The sequence below is a fragment of the Coloeus monedula genome, assembly GCF_965178545.1.
Source record: "Coloeus monedula genome assembly, chromosome: 1".
Lineage (NCBI taxonomy): Eukaryota > Metazoa > Chordata > Aves > Passeriformes > Corvidae > Coloeus > Coloeus monedula.
The window spans coordinates 75,040,853-75,055,931 of NC_138781.1; the positions used below are offsets into that span (position 1 = coordinate 75,040,853).

The 15,079-nt window shown below is 42.4% G+C and overlaps 1 protein-coding gene across 1 annotated transcript in view; it reads right to left on the bottom strand.

The window, feature by feature from the left end:
• Positions 1 to 2,535: 2,535 nt before the first annotated feature.
• PHLPP1 (PH domain and leucine rich repeat protein phosphatase 1) overlaps positions 2,536 to 15,079 on the bottom strand; it is a 141,300-nt gene continuing 128,756 nt past the window's right edge. Inside the window, exons 13-17 of the mRNA XM_082278120.1 lie at positions 13,657 to 13,787; positions 9,882 to 9,986; positions 8,750 to 8,944; positions 6,458 to 6,686; positions 2,536 to 4,577 (exon numbers count right to left, since the gene is read on the bottom strand). Coding sequence (XP_082134246.1) covers positions 3,441 to 4,577; positions 6,458 to 6,686; positions 8,750 to 8,944; positions 9,882 to 9,986; positions 13,657 to 13,787 — 1,797 coding nt within the window. The 3' untranslated portion in view covers positions 2,536 to 3,440. The remainder of the gene's footprint in view (positions 4,578 to 6,457; positions 6,687 to 8,749; positions 8,945 to 9,881; positions 9,987 to 13,656; positions 13,788 to 15,079) is intronic.

Here is a 15,079-nt window from a genome sequence, read left to right on the forward strand (position 1 = left end):
GAGGCAGTGCCACCATGGCACTGGTCACCATCACAAAGATGGTGGTGCCACACGCTGAATGCCCAGGCAGGACGCCAACAGCCTATTCAGGCACAACAAAATGCATTACACGAGAGCACTATGGGCAGAAAGCAAGAAAAAAGCTTTTATGGCGTTTAACAAAAGGCTTGCATTTACAAGCAAAGAAGCCACTCAGTTGCTTCTCAATACTACCACAATTTTCTGTTTAAAATTATCTTCCAGGAAATAATGTAAATATGTTCATTTCTCTGCCATCAGCCATCTACCTCCTCCTATTCATGCATTTCTGCTTGTCTCAGATACATCTATCAGCAAGTTTCAAAGGACACGCAAGGTTTGATTATAAAGGTAATGTGGTTCTACATTTTCCACAGCTGAAAGCATTCTTCTTTTTAGCTCCCAACCTATGTCCCTGCTACAGCTGTCAAGTTCTGCAAACAAATCCACATCTGTTTGAGGCAGATAGTTCCCAGTAGGTCAAAACTGTGCAAAATATACTGTGAACATAATCCTAAAATCATGTACAATATTAGTGCATGTAGATGCAATCAGTGATGTTAGCTTCAGCCCTCGTGAGGTAAGAACATACTAACCCCCTTTTGTGAAAGAGGACAGCAACGTCCAGAAAAATCATGAATTGCAAACACTGTACCTTGTTTTTCAAGTCCCAGTTTAAAGCCAGAACAAAATACCTTTTGCCCTTGTTTAAAAATAAATGCTATTTACAAAGATGCTGCAAGTCATCCAATCTACTGATCTAGTCCAACACATGACACAAAGCCCAGCAGAGGGATGAAGTTGCCCCTATGAATGCACCAATCCTTCATATTATGACTTGTTAAGACAGGCTACTATCACAGACATCTTTTCAAGGCAGAGCAAAAATCCAAAGGTACAGCTCCTTCACCAAAATCCTGTCACTTTGCTGCCACAGGGGCCCTGACTCCAGAATGCTGCTGCTAGCTTTACAGAAGGCACCAAGCTGAAAGGGGCAGCCTTCAGTGGGCTGTCAGTTTTGACTATCTATGCTTCCAAGTAAGGGCATAAGGGGGGAAACCACATCATTGCCTGTACACAGTGAATGTCACAGGGGCTGGCAAGTTCTTGGGAGTCTGTCCTTCAAATGGAGGGAAGGGAAAGTCTTTACAGAACCTATGTGCATATCCTCCTATTCATATGAGAGAAGTATCAGTTGTCAGCACTGAGCCAAAGTTTAGCTCACATGAAACGGTTCCCCTTCCACCCCTACTCTGCCCTCTGCTCCTCCCTCTGGGGTACATCAGAGACACCTTATCACAAACAGAGACCAACAGTGGCAGCAAGGTTACTCCTCCACCAGCAGCAGGAAAATAAAGGTAGTGTCCTTGCTAGTGATCACCTTCAGCCTCAAGCAGCATTGGAACAGAAGGAAAAAACCAAGAGAATATTTTCCAAGGACAGGGAATCAATTCAGCAAAATCTGAAATATACAAACTGTTTACCAAAGAACACCTAAGAGTTACTAACCAATAAACCATAAACTTTGTTTGTTTAAATACATTATTTAATGAGTGTTCTTTAAGAAAGAGATATTTAGTAGCTCAAATTACAATGAAATACAATCTTCTAGATCTACAGTAGACAGTGCTATAAACATTTATCAAACCAGGTATTTTAATGTTTGCTCCTCTGTTGTTATTGTTATTAAGGAAAAGTAACAAAAAATCTTCTGTTAACAGCAATCCTGTTCTAACTTGGCTATTTCAATCTAGAACAGAGTAAGGACAGCAGCCTGTCACCACAGTCCTTTTCCCAAATACAGACCAAATGCCAAGAAGGAACAAGACACTGTCATGACTGCACACTAATTCAGCTTTTTAGAGAGTGCGAAGTAAAATGGAGCGGTTGATTGGGGGCAATATGAGAAAGGACACTGCTCCCTTCCCACAGGAATCACAAAAAGATGCCCTTTTGCTACCAAAGTCTGATTGCCATCGAACTCAGGTTCATTCAGCACATTGGAGCAAATTTACATAGGTAGTCTTAAATTCACTTTTCCACCTTCTCCTCATATATTCTCTCTTCTCTCAGTATCCAATGTTTTCCTTCTAACTTTTCTTATCCCTTCATCATTTCAATCTTCAGTCACTCAGTTCCAGCGGGACAGAGCCAGAGCACCGCTCCTCTTCAGTCTTGTGGCATTGTCAATAGTGCGGCAAAGGGCAAATCAGTAGTGCTGAATTAGTACCAAGAAAGAAAAAATGAAGAGATCAATTCTTCAGAGAGTTGGTTTGTATCTTTTAAAGGCCACTTTGCACAACCTTTCAATTCTGAAAGCACAAGTGAGCTTCTGCAGTTAGTGTAAAAATGTGATTGAGCTGAAAAAGTTTCAACACTTCTTGGTTTAACTGAGCAGCATGCTGAGGAACCACAGCAAGCTGCTGTTTGAGAGCTGCTGCTCAGCTAGTCAGACATAAAAGCAGACATCAGGTGTAAATTTCATATTTATTATAACAAAAATTATGACATGTTCATTTGTGCATTCGGCTTTAATATAACTCTTGGTATGTAAATGTTCTACAGCAAATGAGCTCTATACAATCATGCTGGTTGTGGCAGCAGTAAGGAACACAAACAAAACGTGTCTGTAAAAGTAAGGAAAGAAAGAGACTGGAGGAAAAAGTGGGTTTCTTTGAACAGTCTACACCACCTGGGCTCTAGCTAACTTGTACACAGCCACACAGTCCATTATGCTTAATGACCATGGCCCCAAGAGTCGCTTAAGAAAAAAGGTCAGTTTTTCAGGTCGTGTCCTTAATGCCAAGGCTACAAAACATGTAAGCATCACTATACAACACTGAGCTATTTACAGGAATTTCCCAATCAACTGTTCTCTCAGAGAAAATTAGTGAATCTCAGTGACTTAAGTCACCTGAAAGAGTAAAGCAACTCCTAGGAGTTAGTCTCCATATTCTACAAATGTCTATCATTTTCAAGACCAAAAAAAGCCTTTTCTCTCAAAGAAATACAGTATTACAATATTACTTAAATCATTTAGCACTGGCTACTGCCCTGCTTTTCAAACAAAACAAACAAGCCATTTTAAAAAATATTACATCATCATCTGTTTCTCAGCAATATATTAAACCTTTTTATTTTTTTGATTTTTTTTTTGTTTTGTTTTCCTGTTTTTACACTTGATATGTTAAGGGAGGGTTAACTATTTTAAACTTTACCAGTCAAGCGTCTCTAGAAGAAAGTCAGTGAATATTAAACCTAACAAACTGAAAAGCTGCAGTTATCTGTAGTGGCAGGATAAGGAAAAGGAAGTATATAAAGGAAAAGGGTAAGGAAAACCCCTGCTGTAATGCAAGCCCACTGGGTCTCACAGTCAAATCTCCTTATCTGTTAGTTTATTTCTGAGCAGTAAATAGAGTGGGTCATAGTGGTGTGTCGTAATAGTCTGCCAGGTGGTCCATTGGATACTGCCTCTGCTGCTGCTGCTGCTGCTGCTGCTGCTGCTGTTGTTGTTGTTCCTGGTGCTGCTTCATAATCTCCTTGACTTCTTCTTCGAGCTCTGGTGGGATGATGAACTGGTCATCGGGATCAGGTTGTGCTGGAGCAGCAAAGTAGCCCCCGGTTTTTCTGAGTGGTGCATCCGTTGCAACTTCAATTAAGTTATGGCTCCTCTCGTGTGGTGCCACAGAGCCGTTGCCCCGCCGGCGCCCTATTGTGCCCGTGGTGGAATATTCAGCTTTCCTGGGAAGGCCAGGCTCATCTTCATTGGCACTGATGACGATACCTTCATCACTGGCTTCCACTGGCACTTGGAGAAGCTGCTTCTCCTTGGCTCGGCTGCAGTGGATGTCCACCTCCACCTCCACGCGGCTGCCGTTGGTGAACACCCCCTCGATGGGCTCCTCGTCGTCGCTGTCAAGGCCATTGTCGGAGAAGGCGCTGGAGAAGGTGGCGCTGGAGAGCTGCCGCTGGAAGGAGTTGGACAGGCAGACGGGGTGCAGCATGCAGCGCTGCTCCCCCGGGTACGCCGGGCTGTTCTCGTTCATGGCCACCTGCGGGGGCTCGTCCGAGGCTGTGGACCCCACCTCGCTGCTCATTTCCGAGGTGGAGATCTCACTGCTGATTTCTGAAGCCATGCCGCTGCTTGAAGACGGCATCCCGAGCGCGTCTGTGGGCCTGTCCTTGATGACCACGTTGACAGACGGAGGGAAGATGCCTGGGCTTGGGGGTGGGACCCCACTGAGCTCACAGCAGCAGAAGCTGTCCTCCGTCACGTTGAGCTGAACCACGACAGCGCTGATGCTGTCATTGCAGCCATAACTCTGGGCCAAAGTGCAAAGCTTCTTGGCGGCTGCCAGCGCATCAGGCACATTTCTGACGGCCTCCACCGCTTCATCCATCGAGAGGCTGTCCCACAGCCCCTTGCTCCCCAGAATGAAGAATTCATCTTGTGGAGTTAAGGTGATGGACTGGACATGAGGACGCGGCACAACACTTGGGTGAAGGAAGGTGTACCCCAAGATTCTTGTTGAATCGGTCACACCATTCACTTTGCCATCCTGAAATTAGAAAGGACAGGAAATTGGCAACATGACAGACAAGGATATACAGTACCTGCCTCTCCTTGTATTTTATTGATGGCTGTTTTTGTGGTACCCCCAACACTGCCACTCACAGACAAGGAGACAGACAAGCAGAGTGACGAGGTGACAGAGCTGGGATTAGAGCACAGCAAAGGCTGTTTTGCAATCCTGCGCTGCACCTCCTACACCCAGCTGATTTGTCATCAGCACCACCTATGCACAGACCAACAAAGCAGAAGGCTGCAACAAAGAGCCATCTATTCTGCTCCTACAGCTGCAAGAGCCAACTGGACAAATCTTTTACCAGTGAGTCAGACTCATCCCTCCTCCACCCACTGTATCTGGCTTTGGACAGAGCAGAGCAACACACATTTGATATAGGGGCAGGTCATTCAGTTATGAGTCTTCTCTTGCAGCTGTAACAATTGTAGGTTTCATCTTGGCTCATCACTTTAGAAACCAAGGTTCATTAAAAAAACCCTTTAAATTAAGCATGCAAGTCAACTGTAGCAGAGAGCAAGTCTGCATCTCTCAGTCAGCTGAGTTGTAGTGAAATGTTTTACACGCCCCAATTACTTACTACGCTTCCACTTAGATATGACATTTCCAAAGGGAGGAGGAGTAGTATCTGAAGGGATAACATCAGTAAAAACGGACGCATTTGAGAAAAAAATCCCATGCACGTCCAAATCCCAGAATCCTGTCCTGGTTAGAATGCAAACTGCCAAAATAGGCAGAGCAAGTGTCTGAAACAGCAAGTCTGGCTATCTGTCAGCTTGCTGCAGATAGCTGCACCCGGCTAATTGCATATTCAAGAACAACAAAGGTGAGGATTTACTCTTTGGGTCCAGCTAATAACTGTAGGGGTTATTATAAAGCAGATAACCACAGAAAAGTGAACCAGGACTAAAAAAGCTTCCTCCTTAAAATCACTCAGAAGAAAAAAAAAAGCCCCATGTCGGCTTGTTAACTTTCCCATTAGAAGGCTGACAGCAGTGATAAGCCATCAGTGTGTATGAAATCAGTGAGTCATCTGAAGATTCAGCCCAGAAATTTCTCTTTTCCTCTATGGAGCCACAGAATGAGCGTGCCTCCGTGATGTACGCTGTGTTGGAGTGATTCCCTTTCAACTTGTCAAGTTTGAGATCCCAGCTCTCACCTTTCCCTGGCAAGATCAACAGGCACATGACTTACTCCACACACACATGCCCACCCTGCTCTCAGGCATACAGCAGTGAGGTTTCTGCACTTTCCCCCACCATTAGGAGGATTCAATATTTATCTGTTCCTCTGCATGTGTCACACAAGGCAAAGCAAAACTGACAGCGGTGGCTTCAAGCTTCTAGGAAAGGAACAAATAGTTTTCTCCTCTCTCATGGTTCAGCTGAGCACAGGGTGAGTTTTCCTTTTGGGCAAGTGCTCTCTTCAAGAGCAGCCTGTCAAAGGGCAGTTCTGGGAACACAGCTCAGACAGCAAAGTCAGCCTGCCAGGAGCAAGGAGTCTCCTAAGGGAAGGACGGCATTGCTCCAAGTGCTCTGCCCTCTCATCTTTGTTAATTGGAAAAGCTCTCCATGACAGTTCCAACACAGCAATTCCTCTCCCATTAGGAGAAGAGTATCTGCTTTCCTGTTTCAATGCAACATGCTCACAGCTGCTCACTCTTAAAAGCTAATCAAAATTCAGCATGGCAATAGGATGGAAATGCAATTTGACTGCACGGTATGAATCACCTTGAAAAGAAAAGTGCAACTGAGGAACCCACACCATGAACACCACCTCCTAGAGGTTACTGATACCAACATGCAATTTCATGCACTGCTGTTGCAAGTTGTAACAGTCCCCAGCTGTTCTCTAACCTCTGTGATAATGGCCTTATGCTGCTTAATCCTCTTCAGCTCTTCCTCACAGCTCATCATGTAACACCTGGACAAAGGCAGAGGTTTCCCATTCCGGCAGAGAACAGTTTGGCACTTCCCCACATTTGCTGAGGTTAGTGTGAAGCATCCACCAGGGTCCATGGGATCATGTTTTATATGGCAAAGGACAGCAGAGCCTCCAAGTTTCTGTCCAGCTGTTCCAAGTTTCCTGGAATTTAAACAGAACAGTGATTGTTCTTTAATTGGAAATCAAGTGTTCGGGGCACTATGGAGAAACAGACACTGTTCCACAATCAGAAGCATTTGGGGCACTGGCTCTACTGGATCACTGGGACAAAAAGAAACAAAAGTCACTGAGGACTGACACTACAGCAGCAGTACTGCAGGAATCCCATGTGCAACTCTCAGGCAGGGTGTTATTTTCACGTATGCAGATACTCAAATATGCTCAATTTTAGAAAAAAAAAAATCTTTGCGCTTATAAGAGTTTCACAGTTGTCTTTTCTTTTACATCTTACAGTGTTTTAAAGGTCAGGTAGAGCTTTGGCTTCTGAAGCTATGGATCTTATTATAAAAATAATAATTCTGACTGTAAAAAACCTCTACTTTTGAGCAAAAGCAGAATACAGAGGTTCACTGTTTTGTGATATCTTCAGGATAATGCTCTTAGAAGTTATCAAATTATGACCAAAAAAATCACAATAGCTGTGACTTCCACTGTAAGAAGATACATTTTTAATTTATGCTGTCAGGTACTAACCTGTTAAACATGTTCTTAGAAATGTTAAGCCTGCTTTTTCAGCAGGAGCCAAAGTGGTAAAAAAAACCTATGAATAAAATTGAAGTTTTCAGAATCCGGACATTACAATGTAAATTAATTTCAATATTACACTGTGAAAAAACATCCTTCCCAGTAGCTTGTTTATCAGGATCTTACTCCTATAGTAAACAGAAAGCTAATTACTAATATTTATATAAAGGCTAGGTATAGCTAGTAAGAACTTTAGATTCAAAATCCTGGGGAGAGAATGCACAACAAAATTTACAACCAAGCTTCAATGTGCTTTTAAAATTATTTTTTATAAATACACTTTAGGAGTGCTGTGTATCATCTGTAAACATCAGTGAATGACTAACTGCAACTGGAATGAATATTATTTCTGGTTATCCAAAGAAGTGGTTAGCTGATTTTTATTCGAGAGAAAAAAAAAAAAAAAAAGATGCAGCTTTTTGTAGGAATGCCACATTCCTTGTAAATTGCATTAGTAGCAAACAAAACCACTTAATAAGTACTTTCAGTACTGAAATTTGCTATTATTTTTTGATTATTTTAAGTATATGGCAACCACCTTCTCAGTTAGCAGTCTGAGGTACTGTTATAAGCAATTATGGGAAGGAAGTGTTTTCTCTCTTGCGTGTGTAAGATTCAATGCCACACTACTGCTTCCCTGTCTTTCCCAATACAAAAACTTCAGTATTTTTCCTTTCCAAGGGTGCACCAATTCAACAATAAGCAATGCTACTTTTAATTTGATCAACTTAGTCTCTAAGCTGCTTATTTGCTTTCTTCTTTGTTTCCCTGACCTCTTCACTCTCCTCTGTTCAATTCCTTTCACACTCCTCCTTCACTCAGTGTCTCCCTAGGCACAATTTCTTCTTCTGTCGAGAACAGCACGCACAGTTTCCAAACCACTACAGAGAACTACTATTACACTCACAGCTATTGTATCACAATCTCTCTGGATGGGTCCAGCTCAAATAATATTCAAAGGCCAAAGGGATTTCTAAGAAGTCAGACTACATGTTTTAAATATTTGTGTAGCCTTAAATAACCTGAATTGGTACAGAGGAACAGAAAAGATGAGTTCAGGCTTTACAGGCAGTAGTACCAAGGAAGTTTAAAAAGATGATCAAGACATTCATACCACTGACTTGGTTATGGCCAGTTGTAAACCTTAAGACTTCAAGAAGATACCAGAAAGAAATAAACCTCCACCCACCACTTAGTCATGAGCATTTTAGTAACTTTGCAAGTGGATAGGGATTTTTCTTGTCTGGTTGGAGAGGTGTTGGGGCTTTTCTCCCCACACGTGAAAGGAACTGAGAGCAATATTCACAAAACAAGCAATAAAAGGAAACACTGTAGCCAGATACCCAGGCTTTTTCCCCCTCTCACGTTTCTTTGAAGCAAGAGCAGGTGCCTGACCTGAAAGCAAAGAAACTGCACAGTGAGCACAGACAAGGTAAAAAAAGCTTCAGATCCAAGACTACCTCTGCATAACGATGAAAGTGTTGATCATGTATTCCTCCTCATTCTTTGTTTTCTGCAGCTCTTCTGCCAGGATGTCACTCATCGTGCACTGCAGCAAGTAGGGCACTTCCACGTTGCGGTCCCCATCAAACACACCATAAAGGGCCTCCCGGTTGTCGCAGAAGTTGTTGGCCGAAAGTGCTGCCACACACAGCCTAGGGAAAAAACAAAACAGGAAAACATCAGGGGGTTTATCCCACTACTAGTTTCTCAACTTGTCACTTTGACCAGAGAGGTGCAGCCTGGTCTGCGCACCAGCTTTATACACCTCTGGTCACAGGTGTTTCAGGACTGCTTTCTCAGCTGCAGAGGTGAGTCAGGCCCATCAACAGTACTAAGGCATGGAGAGAACTATACTGGGAAGTTCAAGCCAAGCCCTAAGGATTCTTCCTCCTTTTCAGCACGTAAGCAAGTCCCTTATTTGTAGAAATAGGGGGGGAAAGTATCTCTGAAACAACACCAATTTAAACAGCACTTGCTACTCCAAAAGCCATCCTTGGGATCTAGCACGCTGACAACCAAGTTGAGTGCTAAATCAGTTAAGAGCTAGGAAAGGCTTGCTGGCACTTGCTATGGAAACCTAGGTAGCAGAAGATTTCTGAGAAGGTATTTGAGGAACAAAGAAACATTTGTCACATTGCCAGCAACACAGAGACTAGCAGGCTCTTGGTACATTATTTGTCAAGTGCTGCCTTAGTCAGAGGAGCGCCATACACTATGAATATTCAGAGTTTTGGCCATTCTGTCTCTTCTTTAGTATCTCTGATTTGCTTGGTAAACATCCTTTGGTTGAAGATAAAGAAGCTTTGCAAAGAGGAGAATGCTTTTAAACACTCAGATCTTTTGCAAGTAGCAGAGTCTTGCATAGACCAAATGTGTCGGCTACACTTGTATCTTAGCAACTTCCCTAACAAAGACCCAAGTGGAGAGCCAGGCAGGAGAGCTCGCTATACAAATGGAGAGACGTGGCTTGGCCTCTGCGACCCCCAAAACATCCCCAAAACTCCCACTGAGGAAAGGATCTGTTTGTCTCGGCCCAGAGGCGCTCTGCTGTTGGGCTGCTCGCACAACAAAGCCCTGGCCAGCCCATACTTGTTCTTGACGCCGGACGCCTCCGTGTAGCCGTGACTCCACACTGCCGGCGCTCCCGACGCGTCGCCGGCCGAGGGCTGGTCGATCTTGAAGCACCGGATATTGCTGCAAGGAGAAAGGAAACGGGAGACATGCAATGGATGGACTTGCTGACATGATCCAACTTAAAACACGAACAGAACTTACTCTCCCCAGTTCTTAGTAACACATTTAATAGTAGAAAACAAAGCAGGACATTCAAAGCGGTTACCTTTATGTGCCTGTATACAACAAACAATAACTGAGCCTCTATGAGGCTATCAGCTGCACTGTTTTCCTTAGCTGGCTTGTATTTCCCTGCTTTCACCCCTGAGCTATTTGCTTCAAACCAGGCCCTGTAGGAATACAAAGCAAATTTGCCACTAGTTTGATGAAAGCCAGTACAGGGAAGTGACTTTTTTAACTTATACATCTCTCCCACACATTTTAACAAGTTTCTGTGCTCTTTTCCTTCTACTCAAATGAAATCTCCTGTATGACCCACAGCATCCCCTAAATGGAAAAAAAATATTTAAAATAATTGTTTAGAAACAACAACTTGTAGTAACAGCCTTTCATGAAAACACCCAGAAAACAGTAATCAGCTCCATCCTGATCCTGCACCAACCTGCAAGAGCCAGCCTGCGGTCCTGACAGCAGGCACAGCCCTTCTGCATTCCCCAGTTGTGCAGTCCAATTTTCACTTAGGCCCTTGATCCTCAACCCTCCAATTTACTACCAACATAGCCTTTAGCCTGAATTTCAAGTATCTCCTGGAGCATAGTATAGACTTAAAAAGGGCCCAGCCCTCTCTGTTTATACTCTTCTCTTCACAGCCCTGCTTTGCTGGGGAGAGATGACCTACCCCCTGCTCCCTACTGCTCTCTTCCAAAGGCAGGAAAAGCGAGCTCCCCACACGCTGAAGACACTTCAAAGGCACCCAAACCTTTCATGAACCAAATGAAACATAAAAGGACACAAGCAGAAAGGTCTAACTGTTCACTCTGAGCATTCATTTTTTCTTCCTCTAAACCCCCACCTGACCTGAACACACAGGAAAGTCTTTTCTGCATCGCAAAGCCTTCCTCAAATAACCTAAAGTACTGTCACATCCAGTTTGATTTCTTTTTACATTAATAGCCAGGATGTACATCAGCGAGGGCAGACTAAAAGCCAACAAATTACATAAATAATCTTAGAATCACTTGTGTTTTAAGTTCTTGGTTTTGCAGCCCTCTGTGTGACAAACAGGAGGCAAACATCTTGCCACGACCATTAAAAAAGATTAACTAACCCCAAATCAAACTGGAAACCTGGATCTCTTCTAAAGTAGCAGAGATTTTAGTTCTGTTGCACCTGCAAAGCAGGACACACATGAGCAAACACGCTTTCTCTCCAGACTTCTCATACAAGGCATTTATCTCCAGGGCAGAGGAACCTGGGTCACAGAGGTTTCTGTTTGTTTCTTTTTTAACTGAGTTGATTGACCACTGGTTCCTGGGCAGGTCAAGGACCCAGAGTTGTCTCAAGGCTTCCCAGCAGTGGTGAAAAAAAAGCTACCTCAATGCACTGATTCCAGCCTCCATAGGGGCACCAGTGCAAACAGACCATGTGTCCAGAAGGGAATGATACCCAGCAGAACATCCTATGCAGGCAATACAGGCTAAAGGCTTCTGGACAGCACAGCTTATTTTCCCCTGAATTTAAAATGACTGTTACAATTGAACTAGATGATCTCTCTTAAAAATCAGAGTAACGGCTTTTTTTTTTCTTCTTTTTCATTTTAATTGCTAATGAAAATTCTTACATCCGATAAAGCGCTTGGCAACATCCTCCTAAGTATGCAAGCTTCCTTTAAGATCTCCATACATACTAAAAAAGCAAGCATGCATGACAGGACTCTTCTCACCAGCACCAAGAATACATATTAACCTACTACCTGCTTGAATTCTGCCAGGGCACAGATGGAGAACTGCCTTTCACATGCAGAAGGAGGATATAAAAAGTACAAAGTGCACAAGTATTTTTGTGCCTGCCACGAAAATCAAGTGAACGAAGCACCTCCTCCCTCACAATCAATTATAGCAGTATACCATAAAAGTAAGGGTAGTATATCAGACACTGAGAAACTCCTCCGGAGGCCTGGAACACCTGACTGTGCCTAATGAACACTAGTGAACAGAACAGACCTGTGGTCTTAAGAAAAATTTATTTTAAAAAACCCCCCAAAACTAAAAAAAACAAACAACAAACCAACCAACAAAAAAACACCAAAAAAACCCCAAACAAAACACACATACACAAAAATATCTGCACCCCCCCTCCCCCAAACAAACAAACCAAAAAATCAACCAAACAAAAAAAACCCACTCACACCCCCAAGGCCAAAACAAATAGCAAGCAAAACGCACAAAGGGAAAAGTTTCCTGTGAATTACGGACCACACACATGCCAGTGAAAATATGGCATATAACTGGGCAACACTACTCTTCAACTACTTAGAATTTCAATTTGTACTATTATGCTACCATGCATGATGCCTGAATACTATAATGGCAGGAGAATGTGTGCCCATCTTGTCTGCTGGGTTATACACAAGAAAAGCTGATCTTTCACTAAGTTTTGACACCATTCATTAAGTCTATAAAACATACATATTTTTTCCCCCATGAACCAGAGCAATATTACACACTGCTTCTTCAGGAAGATTTCCTGTATGCGACAAAGCAGCTCTGAAAATAGAGGCATGCCCCTTTTTTCACTGTCTGTTGCAGAACATGGACTCTTGTTTTTATATGTGAGAAATCATCATTACTCAAATTTCCACCTATATTTTGAAGATCTGCTGATTAAAGCTAAAAGTAAACTCACACCTTAAGTTTCCCTTGCTTGCACAACAGATTAGGGTTACTATTCCAGTGTCTGATCTTAACCAGTTAAAAGCAAACAACATGAAGTACCTGCTCAACCCCTAAAAAGTACATCAATCCTCCTTGAAACCATTCAGTGTTTAAGAATAAAAGAGATTTAGAAGGAAACTTGGAGCTGGTGCAGTTTCTTACAGGACATAAGAAAAGTTCAAGGCAGCACCACTGCCCACAGATTATCTGGTTTACTGCAACAGCTTCCCAACACACTGCAGAAGAAGTGACAAAGCATTTGGGGAATTTTAGTTATGGATGGCACTTAAGTCCCAGTGCAGAAAACAAACAGGTAGACAGGAAGGAAACTGAGGGTACCAAAGCAAAGGAACCAGTTTTGCTGCAAATAGAGTGTGAGATGTGAGTCTTTAGCAGTTTAAATACAAAAAAATATACAATTTTTAGGACAGAAGCAGACATATGAAGGGGAATAAGAAACAGTATGTGAAGAGGTAAAAGCAGCACAATGGCAAAGACAGACCCAAGCAGATGAATGTGAGAAAAAGATATAGCAAGCAGCTACTGACATCTCATTGGTGGTATAAAATATGTCTTTTGGCTAATGTGAGAAGTAAAATGGAATCAAACTGGCCCAACAGTGGTTACACCAGACTAGCAGACCCCTCCAGGAGTTACAGCTGAAAGCAACTGCACAGAAGTGGGTAAGTCATCCTCTTCAATGCAGCATCAATTTCTGACCTATTCACACAATCTGTTACTTTCTGATCCACTGGCAAAAGGGAACCATATTCCTTAAAAGAGATACCACTTCTGTGTATTGTGGTTTTCACATCTAGAATCCTTCTGCTCCTTCCCTACTCTGTAAGGCAACTTACTTCAGAAGCTCTAGGGTTTTGTGATCCAGGGCTAATCTGGGGTTTCCAGTCAGGTCCAGCTCCTGCAATTTTGGAGGCAGGTTTTCAGGCAATGTCACTTCACTCAGTTCGTTGCAGCTTAGGTCCACACACTGCAAAAGGAAAGCAGCCAAAAAAGCAAGAGAACTCAGCTATCATCAAGATCATACAAATTTTGATTAAATGTGGTAATGCATGTTTCATGAACAATAAAGGCTGCAACCAAGACCTAAGACCATTAATTTAAGTAAGTGGTTCTTACAAAAGAAATTCTTACATGGCATCCAGCCATCTTGCCAGATGCCTGGGACACCTAGAAATATGTTCCTTCCATTTCCATCTCTAGTCAGGTGTCATCTTGTTACAAAACCAGTAAGTTTGTCTGCTCTTCACAGATAAAGATGGTCAGTGGATTTTTACAGTATTTAAAAAAAATGTTATTAATAAAAACAGTCTCTTAATAGACAAAGGAAATGGAGATAAGTACAGCTGGGGCTTCTAAGCGACTGGCACAGTAGTCTCTCCTCCAAATGAGTATGAGCAGGCTCCCAGGAATTCAGTATTTACTGAGGGATATTAAAATAAGCAGTGTTATTAATGTATGTGGAATGGAGGAGTAGAAGAGGGAAAAAATACTGTAGCCGTTTTAAACATGGTTTTAATTAGTGTCATCTTAGATGGATTGTATTTAAATACGAACTCAATAAAACAAGTGAAAAAAATAAAGTTTAAATATTTCAAAAATACAAAACAGCAGAGAAACTTGCAGGCTATCCACCAGCTAAGCACAAATTAGCTACAACAAGTGCACTAGAATGACAAAATCCCCAAACATTGTTTAAAGCTGCGTATCCAGATGGAAGTCAATACACAAGGAAAAATAGGGCATATGAGAACAAAATCAACTCTCCAAACCCTATTACAGGATGACTAGTGTAGTATGCACCAAAAACTGGAAAAAAAAAAAAAAAAGCAAAGTAATTCTGAGAGGACAGAGCAGGTTGGTATTTAATAGAGGACAGAAGGACTATCCAAATCTTTCTGAAAGACCGTGGCACTTTCATTCTTGTAGGTATATTCAAAGACATCTGTTCCTGAGCTGGAAGGAGACATAAGATAACCTTATGTCCTGGAAATCCTGGAAAAGAAAAGTCTCTCAACACTTTATTAAATCAGCGCAATGGAAATATAAAATTTCTGACCCAAATCTTGAATCCCAAGATTGTCTAATATGGAGGCTTTATTATCTATGGAGAACAAACTGCTGACGTTATCTAAGCCTGATAAGGAAATCAAAGTTTAAATCTGTCACGCAAACAAAATAGTAGACAGCTTAGCAGCAGTTATTCCAGTGAGCTTTTTCCCTCTGCACAATTCCTTGATGCTTCCAGAAAGCCAGTAATTA